We start from the raw sequence: 16,613 nt of genomic DNA, 5'->3' as shown, positions 1-16,613 counted from the left end.
ATCAACCTGCTTGGGCAAAAGAATGTGGTCAGAAGACACTGTGTGCTGGTTAAGAGTCTAAGACTTCAGAGGCATCATATGTGGCTGCTTGTCCTCAAATGTTTTTACCACCACCAAGGGAACATGTTCCAGTTTTCCTCTGGTTTTAAGACTACAATTGCAGTTTTAAGACTGCAATACACACAGCAGAGTGGCCCTAGCCTAGCTGTGAAACACAGATGCCCTGCACCACCCACAAATCCATCAGATCAAGTCAAATCAAATCTGTCTTAAGGCATTGTATTTTATAGTTATTAGTCCATAAGAAAACGCAAGTGCTAAGAGAAAAGATGTATTGCTAAAGCCTCTGTTAACCAGTTTTGGGGAAAATGAGTTAGATCCCATTTTCTGTACCTGCACCAAAGTACTTTACTTAAAGATTTAAACCAAAAAAGAAGAAGAAGAAGATGAAGATGAAGAAGAAGAAGAAGAAGAAGAAAGAAATGAGTGTTTTTAAAAACAGTTTTAAAATGCAGGCTATTTCTTAAAGCATGATACAAAACTAGAAGTCAAAATATAAATGACTAATTAATCTGAAAAAATAAATTAGCAAAACCAAAATATATCAACAAACTCATTATTACACGGGATAGAGAATGGGTCAACTTAACACAAACAAGTTGTTATAAATCAGTGAAAAAGAGAAGACAAAAATAAAGAATGGCAGGAAAAGGAAATCTTCGCAATAAAAATGTAAGTGGATCAAAGTATTTTTAAAATGCTGAATATTGGGACACCTGGGTGGCTCGGTTAAGCCGCTGCCTTTGGCTAAAGTCACGATCCCAGGGTCCTGGGATTGAATCCCACATCAGGCTCCTTGCTCAGCAGGGAGCCTGCTTCTCTCTCTGCCTCTGTCTGCCACTCTGCCTGCTTGTGCATTCTCTCTCTCTGAGAAATAAATAAATAGATAGATTAATAAATAAATACTTTTTTAAAAGAGGGAAAAATGCTGAATATTGATATTCTTTGAATTTGCATAAAATTATTTTTTTCACCCAGCAGATTAGGGAAAATATCTTAAGTAATGGCAGGTGTGTGTGGAATCAACCATGCTAAAGCTCCAAGAGTTGAAAACTTTTTTTTTTTTTTTCTTAGATGGGGAGAGAGAAAGAGAGAGAGAGCATGCACGCACACACCCGTGGGGAGGAAGGGGACAGGGGGAGAGAAAGAATCTTAAGCAGGCCCCATGCCCAGATGCAGGGCTCTATCTCACAGCCCTGAGATCATAACCTGAGCCAAAATCAACAGTCCCACACTTAACTGACTGAGCCACCCAGGCACCCTAAGCACTGTTGAAAACTGGTAAACTGATGTATTTTGCGGGCAGCAATTTGGCAGAATACACCAAAATTACAGATAAATATACAACCAATAAGAGAGCAACTACACTTCCAAAAATATTTGTTAAATAAACTCACATATGCTTAAATAAGCATATGGTATTATTATTTATAATAGAAACAACCTTGAAAATAACCTATTTGTCCAGCAATAATAATGTTGTTAACTTACCACATAAGTTATAAGATACCATACAAGTATGAAGTTGTTCTTTACATACTGATATGAAAAATTCTCCATGGCGTATGTTTATGTTAAAAAATACATAGAACATTTTAAATAGCGTATTTCCATGAAACGGAAGAAAAGGAGAAATGAAGGGTATATATGTGTCTACACAAATCTCTGGAAGTTATTCAAGTAACAAAAAGAAAAGAAAACCAGATTGTTGTTTAAATGAATGAAACCTATAGCTCTTGGGCAGATGGCTGTCTTCAACCAAAAGACTGTAAGTCTTGCCATTCCTAATATGATGCTTTACTAGAAGACTCATTTTTCCTGGTAAATGCAGAAGTGAATGATGGACTGTTTAATATTTGGAGGCCTACATTTCCTCTCCTCCTAAGAAAGATGTAATCTAGACAGACAGTACATGTATCAATGAAAGACTGAAGAAAGTCGTATTTTCCCTGTTCTTACCCTGCCAATTACCAATCTGTAGGTGTTCAGCAAGAGAAAATCCATAAAATTTTCACATCTCTTAAGTCAGTTCTTCATGGGTCTTCAATACTGTACTTGTTAGAACAATGAACACGATCTAATTTTAATGTAAGTTAGAAATTCAAATTGTTATGTGATTATGCACTCTTAGGGTTTTCATGCTAATGGATGCAAAAGTTGATAGCATATCAATATTCTTCTCATCTGTATAGCTAAAAGAGCAATTGAAATGAATCAAGATGTCCAGTGAAATACAAGTAAAACTGTTTTTGCTCTTTCCTGGAAACTGTCTTGGGAAAGTTGCCATTTATTAATAGCAGTAGCTACAATTGAAGTCACTGAACTAAAACAAAGTTATTTTCCTTTATCTTTATTTCCCTAGCTATTTGGATACACATTTCTGAAAAAAAGTGACCAACTTTTTTAATGTCAAGCCAGTGGGTACTTAAATAAATGTTACACCAGTGAAGGAAGATATAAAGTACTTATTTATACCAGATATACTAATGTAACATAATGGAGATGGTGAGAAAAAAATCTGGAAGTCCTAGCTCCTTACCAGTTAACCAGTGATCATTAAAATAAACACATCTTTGATTATTAGAAGCTAATATTTTTAATAAAGTAACTGAAGCAAATGTAAGGTACAAGTACCATATTTTCACCCAATAAGGGCTAAATGAGTTAAGGGAGGTAACAACTATCGAAATGGGTCAGAAATTATCACTTAAACTAAAAACACCTATGCAAAGGGATGATGTAATCCATTCACTCCTTCAGCACATATCTACTGAGCTCTGTACTTTTCTTAGGGCAGTGTTAGGCTCATGAATTATAGTGGTGACCATGGCAGATATACTATCTCATCATAGAGTTATAATTTACTGTGAGAGTCAGACATGAATCTATTACACAAGAACCTTGTACAACAGGTTTTTGGCACATGCATTTAATTTACCAAATTTAGCCATATGCTCCAGGGAAACAGAAAAATTATTTAGTTCCAATCCCCTTAAATTTTTCCTCCAGCAAATATAATTTTGGCCTATGTGATTCCAGAGACAGGAAGGCCAAAACTCAAAGGCACAGAGAAACAAAAGATGTTGATACTAGGCTCCTAAGTGTCCATGTGCCAAGTTATAGCAATTAATGAGCTATTAAATGGATTTTCAACAGTAACGTTAAAAGTGAGCCTTTTGTCTTACATACATACACCAGTATGCAACTTTGAGGTAAAACACTCTGTGATTACAATTATGAAAGGTACTTTGAAGAATAAGTAGGAGAGAAGGTTATTATAAAAGCATAAGGGGGGGCACCTGGGTGGCTCAGTGGGTTAGGGCCTCTGCCTTCAGCTCTGGTCATGATCTTAGAGTCCTGGGATCAAGCCCCGCATCGGGCTCTCTGCTCAGCAGGGAGCCTGCTTCCTCCTCTCTCTGCCTGCCTCTCTGCCTACTTGTGATCTCTGTCTCTCAAATAAATAAAATCTTAAAAAAAAAAAAAAAGCATAATGGGCTCATTTTCTGGTGGGGGTGCAGATGGGGATTAGAGAAGGCCAGATAATATTTGCTGGTTACTAAGGGATGAGTACAGGGGTAGAAAAGAAATGAAGGATTTAAGCATTCTAATGAAGACACTAAAGTACATGGATCTTGATATATCCAGGAGGAAAAGAGAAAATAATACCTGCTCAAACAATGGTTCTCAAAGTTTGGTCCAGGAACCCCAGGGGGTCCTAAAACTCTTACAGGAATCCAGTAGGGCAAAATTATTTTATTGATGCGATTTGTCTTTTCAGTCTCATTTACTTGCAATTGGCAGCGCAGTTTTCCACAGGCTACATGAGTTACAGTATTTTAAGTGTGAATACAGAAGTAAATACGAAAGCCCAACTATCTTTTGTTAAGCCAGATATTAAAGGTCTTTGAAAAAATAGAAGACAATGTCTTTTTCACTATTGTTACTTTGTTAAGTTTTTCATAAAACTTTCTGTTTATCACTCATTTTAACAATTTGATTACGGTGTGTCTTGGTTTAGTTCCTTCATGATCCTTACACTTGGGATTCCCTGAGACTCTTTGATCCATGAGCTTACAGATTTTCTAAAAAATTAGGTAAAGCTATAGCCATTATGTCTCCAAATAATCTTTCTGCCCTGTTCAGGGACTCAGATTACACATATATTAGGCCACCTGAAGTTGTCCCATATATCCGACGTTCCACTTTATAAATGTTCTTCTCTCCCTGTGTTTCACGCTGGTAACTTATATTGCTGACTTCAAGTTTACTTTTTTTTTTTCAGTAATGTTAAATCTGTTATAAATTTCAAGTGTGTCTTTAACATCATATATTGTGGTTTCAATCTCTACAAATTCAATTTGAGTCTTTTTCAATATCTTCCATGTCTTAAGTTTTTGAACAAAGAATACAGTTATAACAACTGCTTTCATAGTCTTATCTGCTAATTCCAACATCTGTGTCACTTCTGGATCAGTTTAGATAGACACTGCTCCTCATTATGAGTTGTGTTTTTCTGCTTCTTTACATGCTTGGTGTTTTTTTTTTTTTAATTGAATGCCAGGCACTGTAAATTTTAAACTGTTGAGTACTGCATATTTTTGTATTCCTGCATATCTTATTGAGCTTTGTTGTGGGAAGCAATTAAGTCACTTAGAAATAGTTCGATCCTTTCAGATCTTGCTTTTAAGGCTTTTTTATTTTAGATTTTTTTTTAAAGATTTTATTTATTTATTTGACAGATAGAGACCACAAGTAGACAGAGAGGCAGGCAGAGAGAGAGAGGGAAGCAGGCTCCCTGCTGAGCAGAGAGCCTGATGCAGGATTCGATCCTAGGATCCTGAGATCATGACCTGAGCTGAAGGCAGCGGCTAAACCCACTGATCCACTCAGGTGCCCCATTACTTTTAAGACTTTTTAAGCGGAACTAAAGCAGTATTCAGTCCAGGACTTGTTTGTTTCCACTACCGGAGCAGGACAGTTCTGAGTACTCTACCCTCTGTCCTGTAACGAATGAGGTTTCCAAGTATGGTTGATGGGAATGGGCACTATCCCCAGCCCTATGTGAGCACCAAGCACTGTCTCTTCTGATTCCTTCAGCTGCTTCTTTCACTGTCCCCTAGTTGCTACTTCACAGGAATGAGCAGATCAGTTGTCAACTAAATATTTAAGGGAACTCTCTACAGACCCTCCAATGCTCCTTGCTCTGTGTAGCTCTCTCTTTTCCGGAATTCTGACCTGTGAATTCTAGCCACCTTGGTCTCCTCCTACCCTCAGCTCCATCCCTAACACAGGAGCCTGCCTGGCTCAACCTGGTTCTGCATTCCCTGTACTGCTGTCTGGAAACCCTGTCAAGGTGGTCAACTGAGACAATTTTAGGGTTCGCTCTGTTTGTTTACCATCTCTTAGGGATGACATCCCTTCACTATCTGATGTCCAATGACTTGAAAACCATTTCTTCCCTATATTTTCGTTATTTCACAAGGTAGAGTAAATTAAGAGCCTGTTATTTATCTTGCCCCATTATCCCTTACCTCTTTAATCTTACAACAACAACCCATGAGTTGGGTACTATTATCTGTACCTTACATATGAAGAAATTGGAGCACATGGTCAATGACCTGGCTCACTCAAGTTCACTGAGCTTGTAGGGATACAGCTAAGATTTTTAAGCATATCTTCACAGGTTCTTGCACATAGCCATTATGATATACCACCTCTAGAGGAGGTAAGAGACAGCTGGATGAATTTTCACACTGAGAAATGTTCCAAAATCAGCTAGATTCTTACCTTTGTAAATGGGTTTAGAAACGGTTCTCCTTGAAAGGCTAATTAATGAACTAAGTGAGCCTGATAGCTATACACAGCAATGATCTTAAGGATTAAAGATTTTTTTTTTCAGCCTTTGGTCAACCACCAAGTTGAAGTTTCCATTCCCTTCACATCAAAGACAATAACCGGATATCAGGTCTATTCTCAAAGAGTGAGAAGGTGCTCACTAATTTCTGAAGCATGGATCCATGTCAAAATAAACCTATCTCTGAGAAAGTTCTCATTTCTAAATGAGAAGTTCTCATTTCTAAATATATTAGAAGTAATAAAATAAACTGGTTTCCTTATAGTTTCTATCCAACTGATGCAACATATAAAAATAACAAATTCCAAAACTCTTAGAACATGCCAGATAGTCACTGTATACATACACCTTCTTCCCCTCAGGGCACAAGAACACAGACCTGACACAGGTTTTCCTTTATATTTTCTCCAGTGTTCTATTCTTTTCATCTTGGAATGTAATCACATCTTCTTGAAACTTTTGAAAATCACATTTAAAGAAAAACTGCAACACGGCAAACAGCTGAGAAAGGAAATACTATGATAAATTTGAAATTATGTCACTTTAAATATTACATGTAATGAAACATAGGTTAGCAACTTTCTAATAAGCAAAAAATCATAAGGAGTATTCAAGAGGTAAACTACTGAGCGCACATACTCGATCTTGAATCAACAAATCAAATCAACAGCAGCCCATTCAGTTTTTTACTCCAGGCAAGACCCTATGCTAGGGTAGACCTAGCATTTTCATGATACATATTAATTATCTCTTTTCAGTTTGAAATACAAAAGATGTGAACCATGGAACTAGATCACACGGTCTTATTGGGAAATTGGAAATTCCTGCCTCTATTTGGTTAAGAGCCTGGGCTCTGCAGCCAACTTGTCTGCTTTGATTGTGGGCTACTCCACTGTGGGAGGAGCAGAGCTATGTGGCCTTAGCAAGTTCCTCAACCTCTTTGGTGTCTCGGATTCCTCATTTGTGGAAGAGAAACAGCAGTGTTAACTCACAAGATTGTAATGAAATTTCAATGAGTTGATATATATGAAGCACGTAGAACATAATCAGGCCCTCGGCAAATGCGCAACGAGTGTTAATTAACATTGTTTTTATTATTAAAAGAAGGTATTCAATAAAACCAATTCTATATCTCTGTTTTATTGGTTATTTGGATCTTGTCTAATTAGAATATAATGCCAGCTCATAATTGTTTCTAAACTCTGGTCATCTCATTGGTGGGAATGAAGGCACTGAGATACACCCTATTCTTATTTAAGGATTTTGCCTGGCATTTTCTCAGTGCTATAATTACATAACCTGTGTTACAGACAAACAGTAAAGATCACAAATCAATTTCATGAATGGTCAAAATAAGGCAAAGACTGCTTAAGTGATTTGCTTGAGTCACCCATGGAACAATTTCACTCAATCCACACGCAGGAGTAAATCAGTAAGTTATATGAATAGAGTTGTTTGTTTGTTTGTTTTTTAAGATTTTATTTATTTATTTGACAGAGAGAGAGAGAGAGAGAGATCACAAGTAGACAGAGAGGCAGGCAGAGAGAGGGGTAGAGGAGAAGCAGGCTCCCCACTGAGCAGAAAACCCAACGTGGGGCTCGATCCCAGGACCCTGAGATCATGACCTGAGCTGACGGCAGAGGCTTAACCCACTGAGCCACCCAGGGATCCGAGTTGTTACAATATTAAAACACCCAGACAGCTAAAACAGCTTTATCTGTAACCGTGAGTGATTTTTTTAAACTTGTTCTCAATTTCATACAAATCATTGAGTATATATTTGATTCCAGAAGTCATTTGAATCTATTCTTACTTCTTCACAAAGAAACAAGGGAGGGATGCAAACCTGGCTTTTTGTAAAATTTTACCTGATTTTCAAGCCTGAAGGCCTGTAAGTCGAATCTCAAATAGGAAGTCCCTCCAGACCCCAGATGAGAAAAAACAAGTAGGACCAGAAGGAGGAACTGCCTAGCAATTATTTAAAGTAAAGAGGGAATAAAGGCACAGCCATTAGAAACCCAAAATAAGTTCAAATATCTAATCAGTATAAACAATGAGAAACTATTAACACATGGTATGAATTCAACTGTGGAAGTTCCTATGGAAAAAAATGCCTCCACTGACATCACTCAGGGTCTGACTCTGCATCAGTCTGTGCTGAGGGACAAGCCTGCATTCCACTGACATCACCTCAGGTGCATGCAATTTGGGGACATGAAATAAAGTTCATAAAAGTATCCAGCTTCCTTTAAAAAGAAGCAATTTATTCCCCCTTAAGTGTGACTAAAACAAATACTGTAAAATTCCATTCCAGTGAGCAGTTCATTTGGGTTTATTTGGTCATTTGAATACATCATTCCAAGGACTATTTCTCCAGAGCATAACTGTGGGGCCATGTCTTACTTCATTTACCTGTATTTCACTTAACTGACTAGATTAAGAAACATTTAAAAAATCTGAATGATGCTTGCAAGGAAATTATAATATCTTAATTAAATGTTGGTGTGCCCCTTGCATTAGTGGCTGCCTTTTTTTTAATCCTCCCTCCTTCTACCAGAGGTCACAATATAAACTGCTCAACTGAAAACATGTCTGAGGTTCCTATTTAAAGAAAAAACAGCTTCACACTTTTGTGACTCATTTCGTACATATTTTTAAAAAAGAATAGGTAAAACCTGTATTTTAAAATCTGCTTTTGTTGAAAAACATGTATTCAACAAAGGCCTATGGTAAACATTAAAAATAAGATAAGTTTAGTCTCACAAGCTTTTAAAATTGGATTTTTGCTGCATGTAACTTAAAAGGCACGATCCGTTTAAATTTAGCCCACCTCTCATCCGTTAAGACTACAATATCTCACTAGACATTTTAGTTAAAATGAGAATTTCAAAAGCACCTGTCACTATATGTATAGTTTATGACCTACTCTACACCTAAAAGCAAGGGATATATAACGCAGTCCTGCATTAAAACATTCTTGGCCAAGCAGTCATGCCCAGAACTCCCGGCCTCCCTGAAAAGTGCTAATTTCCTTCTTAGTTCATCAAATATGTAATCACGGGTGCCAACTGGCTCTCAGTAAACCCATCTCACATCTCTAATCATAAACCATGTGTTCATTGATTTCTTTAAACTCTCTATGATTGGTTATGATTCATTTTAAGGCATGTGATTGCACCTAGTGTCCTTGATTTTAAACCAAATTCTTCTACTCTATTGGAGTCTTTAAACAGCTCAATAGCTCCCTCTAGCCTCCTTTTGTATACTACACCCGCAGATCACATTTAATCAAAGGTCAGGGGACCATAGTGGCATTATTCTTACTCCCTTGGCTAAACTTCTGTTAAGAGGCTCATCAACATATTCCACTGATCCAAACCCAAAGATACACAATGCCAAACGACTGTGGTGAAACACTAAGACAAAGAACATCCATTCAGAGTGCTAAACGACAGGAAGCAACAATCAAATACGGTTTTAGGAATAACCTCAAAATCTATAAATAACTTTCCCATGAAAAAGAAAAAGAAGACAAATAAAAAATTGAGTATCACACATATTATTACTTAGTATTTTATCCTTATAGCATGGAATATTTTTGCTGTTCACATAGGCTGCATATTTTATAAAATAAATGGAATCTGATTTTTCACATTCAAAATCAGATGTGTTATGAAGAATAAAAATAACCCTCAAAGAGCCATGTGCCAAAATTATTTCCCACAATGGGTGAAAGGGATAGACAGTATAAGCACTTCATTTCACTACTAAATACATGTATATTTTTTGTAGATAATAGATAGATTTGAATTTTGAGACCCTCTCCCACCATACACACACAAAAATAATAAATTTTGATACTATTTCACCTTGCCTTTTTAAGATCAAAGTGCCAACTTATAGATGATATAGATTTTTCAAAACAACATCAATCCATGTTTTTAACATTAAATTTTTAAAGTATGCTACCTTGGCCAAAAATTGATTTCAAAATTACATGTAATTTGCTGCCAATGTTTTTATTACTCAGCAGAAGGCTAGGATTATTTTCAAAATGGAACAGCCTGTGTCATTACAGATGATAACAAATGTTAGCAATAAGTTGCCCATTCTGTATGTCTTCATGATATCCACTTCAGAAAAAAAATTTTTTTAAACAAAAAATCTGAACACTCTACCTTTGGCATCTAGTTGCCCCCAAATTTATATGGTAAATATGTACGATTTTCCTCTGTCTATACAAATTAAAGATTGGAGGCTAAATACAATAGAATTTCAAATTTGGAAATGTCTTTGATGATAGTTTCAATTAATTTTTGTCTTTGCAGATGCAGGCAATAAAGAAATGACTTGTCCAAGATCAAAGCTATATTAGTACAAGAATCAGTTAAAGCCTGCATTCCTTGACCTCTGGCCTAGTAGGGCTCCATCACATTATATTGTTAGCTACCTTTTATTCTCAGTGTTACAAGAAGATCTTTGCTGTTTAAAAATGTCTTTGTCATTGTAGAAAACACTTCAATATCTCTTTCTGCCCATCCCCCCTCTTCCTCTATTAATTAAAAAAAAGACTTTTATGTTCTGGATTAGGGGTAGAACAAAGACGTGGCCCAAGTTATACACTGAATCCCACTACTGTACATAGGAAGCACATGGGCCTTGAGCCAATTAAAATAAACAAGCCCACTGAATCATAAGGCCTATTTATTTTCCATGGTATTACAAGATGAACAGATTTCTGTAAACTCAGTCTTGTAAAAGAAGGTGTGAGCTGAACTTGACATTCTATGATAGTAACAGATGACAAGACAAAATGTGCAAATCATATTCCTAAGCTAAACTGTCTAAGAAAAGCCCACGGGAAGAAAATGTACTAATGTTAGTGGTTGATATTCAGTATATTACACTTTTTAAAAATGAAAAAGGTATTAAAATAAAATCTTCCTGGACCAGCTGGTATGTCCTAACCTGATAGACTTTTATGTAATTAAATGCTATCATGATAATTTACATTTTTATCAGCATCCTTTTTTTTTTTTTACTACTAATAATGATATTTAAAAAGTACTGAATGTTTAACTAGGTGAAGGTATGTTCCTATCTATCCATCTATCTAATACGATATACATGTATTCATTTAATCATCAAAACATTCTATGACACAGGTACTATTAATATCCCCATTTTACAGATATGTACAGTAGGCCTCAGAGATTAATGAACTTGTCCATTATTAACTTCGCAAGTAAAAGAGGTGGGATTAGAATCCAGCGATCTGGAGCCAGAATATGTGATCTTAATCATTATACTATACTCCACATAATAAAAAACAATTTGATGGATGCAATTATATTCACAGATACTTAAATTGTGACAGAAAGTAACATGAAAAGTGACTTTCTCAATTTGCATATTCATGCTTAAGGATCAGAAATTTCCTGAAGGAGCATAACAAAATCTTTTCCTTTTGACACTGAACAAGTTTAAGTAATTGATTCAAATGTCCAATGGCTTTTTTTTTTTTTTTTTTTGGTCCTGAAATAATTCCAAATGGTCATTTACAAAATATTCTAAACAGGTACATTTTGAGTAATTGGGGTAGGTCAGGCAGTAAAATAAATTGACATAAAATAATTGATTAATGCAACTTCAGAGAAAAGAATTATACCACTAAACAAGAACCTTAAAATTTTATGTTCATAAACTAAAATAGCATGAATAAGAAAAAGTAAAAACTTTAGATCACTTTTAACCTGACTCCAGAGATTAAAAAAGCTGCTACTGAATCCAACTCTATTCTTACTTGATGGGGAAGAAGACCCTGAGAGAGGAAACCCAACTCTACAGAAAAGAATAGACTTAGAAAATTTTTCTTAGTAGTTTTTTCAGGGGTAGTAAGAGACAATGTCCCTTGCTGGCCTACACTCACCTGCAAGAGTTTCACGAATAATCCTAGATTGGGGAATTTGACCAGGCATCTCTGAACAGAGAAAAGCATCAAGGGACACACAGGAGAACCTGAGGGCTACTGAGTCTTCTGGTCTCCTGGTCATAATTTTTGGTCCTTATGAGCATTCCAAATGGCCAGCACACCTGGGATGTCTTGAAAAGCTTGGAATTTGCAGTAAATAAAAACCTTCATGAATCAGTCACACAGCCCCTGTTCCTGCCCAGTAAAGTCTGCTACACTGAGAATTATGGGATGCAATCAAAACAGTCCCTTACTCAAGGGGGCTGACCAGATCAGCATCAGCAACCTTCCATGAGCAAATGAAATAAGGCATGTTCATTATTCTGACTTTCAAGTACATTCAGATAAACCTGATAAAGGTGAATAAAATATGAAACCAGCTAAAGAAACATACTCAAGGTAGGAAATGGTTACACTCATGATACATAGTATTTGTCATGAAACATCTTCTTTAAAAAATCTAAAATCTCTCTTCTTTTGTGAATGAAAAACAAAAAAATCAATTTTTGCTTTATCAAAAATTTTTGTCACAAAAAAGTAATCATCTTCTTATGCTTTGATATGGGCATCATTCAGAATATCACATTTTTATTTTACCATTAAATTGGCTTAAAATAATTTTTCTCATTAGATATGTGTGTGATACTTTAAGAAACGATAAGGAATATGTTGCTCATATATTTAACATTTGGCAAACTATCAAAGGTGATGATGAATGTTACTAACCTCATGAACTATATATATACACATATAAGTACATATATATGTATATATGTATATATATGTATATGTGTGTGTGTGTGTGTGTGTGTATATATATATATATATATATATATTTTTTTTTTTTTTTTTTTTTTTTTTTTAAACTAGGCTCCATGCCCAGAGTGGAACCCAATGTGGAGCTCAAATTCGGGACCCTGAGATCAGGACTTGAGCTGAGACCAAGAGTTGGACACAACCCACTGAGCCACCCCGGTGCCCCTCATGAACTATAGTCTATCTCAAATTTCATAACAATAATGCTTGCAATGTCCAAAAACCCCACAAAAATTAAAAAATAAAGAGCTCCAGGATCATGGAAATTCCTCTAAGACCATTATTTTAGAGACAATATGATTTTTTAGAGCACAGAGATTCAAGCCTGATTCTTTGTTAACAATTTAGCATCATCTGACCAATGAACACTTCTGATTCAGACTGCTGTCCAATGATTGCAGTCTTTGACTTTTAGTTAATGTTAATGTCATGGTAATGACTACAAACCGAAAGGCCCATTCCCCAAAAATGCATCCTATAGACTATAAAAATCTTTAAACATATATACGCTGAAGATCTGGCATTAAAAATAGTGCTCTTCCTAAAACATATAAGGAGAAGAATGAATTGAATCTCTTCTACAGTACTACTTCTGGTAGTGTCTGACCCTTTCTTAGCTGTTGAGATATTTCTTTTTGCTTCTTAAAAACAAAAATAAACAAAATGTACTCTTTTTCTATAACAAGCTTTCATCAGCATATTAAAACATAGCTCCTATTCTGATAACTGAAAATTATAAATGCTTATATTCTTAAGAATAAGGTAGGAAAGAGTTAACATGAATATTTCTACTCAATGCCCACACCTCCAGGGGGAAAATGTTTTTGAACCTTAAATTATAGGGATGAAAAGTAGAAGGGTCCCACCAATTGTGAAGTTCAGTGAGGAATAAAACATTGTAATCTCAGCTGTCAGCATAAAAAGCATCTCTCAGAAGCTTCGTTCCAACTATAATAACTTGGTGTGCTTGCTGGAAAAAAAAATTTATGATCATGTGAGCTTCATGCATGATTGATATCATTACTGTTTATTTTAAGACTGTCCTTGAGAATCAATCAAACAAGCATTTCCAGTGTATGTTTTGCAACCAAGAATGAAGAACACAGTATAAGTGCTTTTCTGGAGAATATGTGATAGATATTCTTCCTATTGGAGCTTCCTACCAAAAAGAAATATCTAATAAAGGTGAATCAGGCAGAAATTCATGTCAGAAAATATCCTGTCATTCCATGTTCTTCAGAGTATGTTGAATTAATGAGCAGCTACTCTTATGATTAAAAAAAGAAAGATAAAGATAGAGGTTATCATTACACATAAGGAAGTACATAAACCCAACTAAGGATATGCTCAAGTGCTTACAAAAACTAACTGGAAATAATACAAACTATGAAGCATAATCTAATCTAAGTCATTAGGAAAGCTCCATTGTAACAAATAAGGTTTGTAAGGTCTCAGATGGCACCAGCCCCTTATCATTCATAATTAATTATTTGCATTGTATAATAAATATGGATGACAAAACTTAAATACTCTAAAAAAAATAACTCTTTTTCCATGAACCATTTTTTCCCACATACATATTAAAGAAGGGATCATGTATATTTGAAGTGAAATCTCTTTTTGAGTAAAATCAGCTTTTCTTGCATAATAATATCTGATTGAACTGAGGGATTCAAACTATAAAGAAATACAATAAAATGTATGTCTAGTCTCAAAAAGAAAACCTAATAATCATCCAAACACTGATGCTATCCCAACAATCTCTGAAAGCAAATCTAAGACTTTACCAAAGCAAGTAGCCATCAATCCAGACTTTCCCTTCTGCTTCAGAGTGAGCAAAATAAAACCAAGCACATGCCCCAACTTACCACCATCACTTTACTACCATCAAACTGAAGTAACAGGCCCTTCGCTTACAATATAAACAACAGCTTGCCATTTTCATTCCTTCAGCCTATGAACTAATTACTCCTTCATTTCAATATTAAATCATCTCTTGATTTTAGTATTAGATAGAAAAATTCATCGGTGGCATAGAACTCTAAAAGTTCAAATTTGCTATCAAGAGAAGTCTGGACTTTCGGCCCCTTTGCATCTCTCTTTTTATTCAGAAGTTGTATTTTTCAAAAGGTTAAACAGTTTTGGTTTTCAAAATGGGGTTTTTGTGTAAAACAATCATACTTAACATCTGTAAACTTTTTCTACTCTTGATAATGGCTCTTACTTTTTCAAATACTTTCTCTACCAACCATCACTTATTACATGGAGTCCTAAGAACAGTTTATATAAACAGTTATATTCAGAATACGGCCTCACACATGGCCTTTATTATGCACACTTTGTATACAAATCTGTTACATGAAACATGTTTAAATGCTGTGCAACAGGTCCTGCTATTGTGTAAACACACACTCCCAGCAAAATGACAGTAAGCTTTAAAGAATCAACAATATTTTAAAAATCACATTATTCTTCAGAGATTTAATTGTAATTCTTTGGAGATGTCAGAAGACAGAAGATTTCATCAAAAGGAGTATATTTTGCTAAAACCTTCTAACTGTCTTTGTATTCTACTGTGTATGTTATAAACTGGAGTTAGAGCCCAGGTGTATACACACTTTCATTGATTTACTGCACATTACTGGCTTTAGTGCTGAGTTGATGACAGGAAGAGTACTTTGGCAGAGGTCTGACAAGTCCTTATCCTCAAGTTCCCTTCTGCTTTATGTCTGCCTGTTCCCAAAGCTATCAAAGTAAAGCAAATGACAGACTAAAACCTCTCAGTTTTGCCATGAGAGTGTGAAATCAGATTAAAAACACACCTCGCAACTATTACATTGGGCCACGTTTTATTTTCAGTTGGCGGGGGAGGGGAAGAGAAGACACTTTAAAAGAGATGGATTTCGTGTTCTCTGTAGTCAGATCTAGTTGCAGCGTATTAAGTTATGTCTAAATGAGAAAAAGACTGTCTAGTCAAGTGTTTTATCACAAAGTAATGTTATTAAACATATCAAGTATTCCCACGCTCTCCTCTAGATTCTTTGATTTTAACCTCCTTTGTTAGGCACAGAACACGGGGAGAAAGATTTCAGGAACAATACCAAGGAAGCACATGATGCCAAGCAATGAATTCTGTATTTCCTGAACAGTTTATTCATCATACACTCAAACTGCTTTTATTAAAGCCACACGTTTGCTATATGTAGGACTTCGCCTCTAACCTGGGTGACAAGCATGGACCGGCTACAAATGTATCTCCGAGCGCGCAGCATCGTGCTTTGTGCTGCTGGGGATAACGGATTCTCAGTCTCGCGCGCATCCATCACCTAAGACACAGGGAAACTCAACCGGGGTCTCGGCGGCTGCAAAGGAAACAATGTGCAGAGACCCAGGCTGCTCTGACCAAATCCCAGGAGTGAACGAAATGTTTCAGGGAGCAGCCCAGGCAAGCGAGAAGGAAGAAAGCTCTCATACTCTTACCTCCACATTGAAATACTGCTCCGTTCCGCAGACGGTAGCACATAAAATCCAAAGCAAGGTTTGCAAGAAAAATACCCCCGAATGATGCACGAAATCCAACCGTCTTCCAGTGCTGAATGTGAGTAAGATCATAGTGAACTGTGCTTCAATGGATGGACGAGCTCCCCTTCGTTTTCTCTCTCTCTCTCCCTCTCCCTCCCTCCCTGGTTTCCTTTCAAAAAAAAGTCCTCCGGGTGGGTAAGGAGCCTGCAGGTTCACCCACAGCCGGGCAAGGGGAGGAGACTGAGGGCCCAGCACTCAGCAGCCCCCGAGAAACGGCGGCGGAGGCAGGGTCAGCAGCAGCCTGCATTCACCATCCTCGGGGGCCCGTCACCGGGAACGTGGCGCCCAAGTTCACCGGCGGTTCCGGCTCAAAGCGCCCAGTCGCAGCCG

General features: G+C 36.5%; 1 protein-coding gene across 3 annotated transcripts in view; it reads right to left on the bottom strand.

The window, feature by feature from the left end:
• Positions 1-16,613, bottom strand: part of MMP16 (matrix metallopeptidase 16) — a 295,803-nt gene extending 279,190 nt beyond the window's left edge. For all 3 annotated transcript variants that reach the window (XM_044245362.1, XM_044245359.1, XM_044245361.1), the window contains exon 1: positions 16,182-16,613. In XM_044245362.1, coding sequence (XP_044101297.1) covers positions 16,182-16,313 — 132 coding nt within the window. In that variant the 5' untranslated portion in view covers positions 16,314-16,613. The remainder of the gene's footprint in view (positions 1-16,181) is intronic.

Source organism: Neovison vison, chromosome 4 (genome assembly GCF_020171115.1).
Source record: "Neovison vison isolate M4711 chromosome 4, ASM_NN_V1, whole genome shotgun sequence".
Classification (NCBI taxonomy): domain Eukaryota; kingdom Metazoa; phylum Chordata; class Mammalia; order Carnivora; family Mustelidae; genus Neogale; species Neogale vison.
This window is presented reverse-complemented; position numbering and strand designations above follow the sequence as displayed.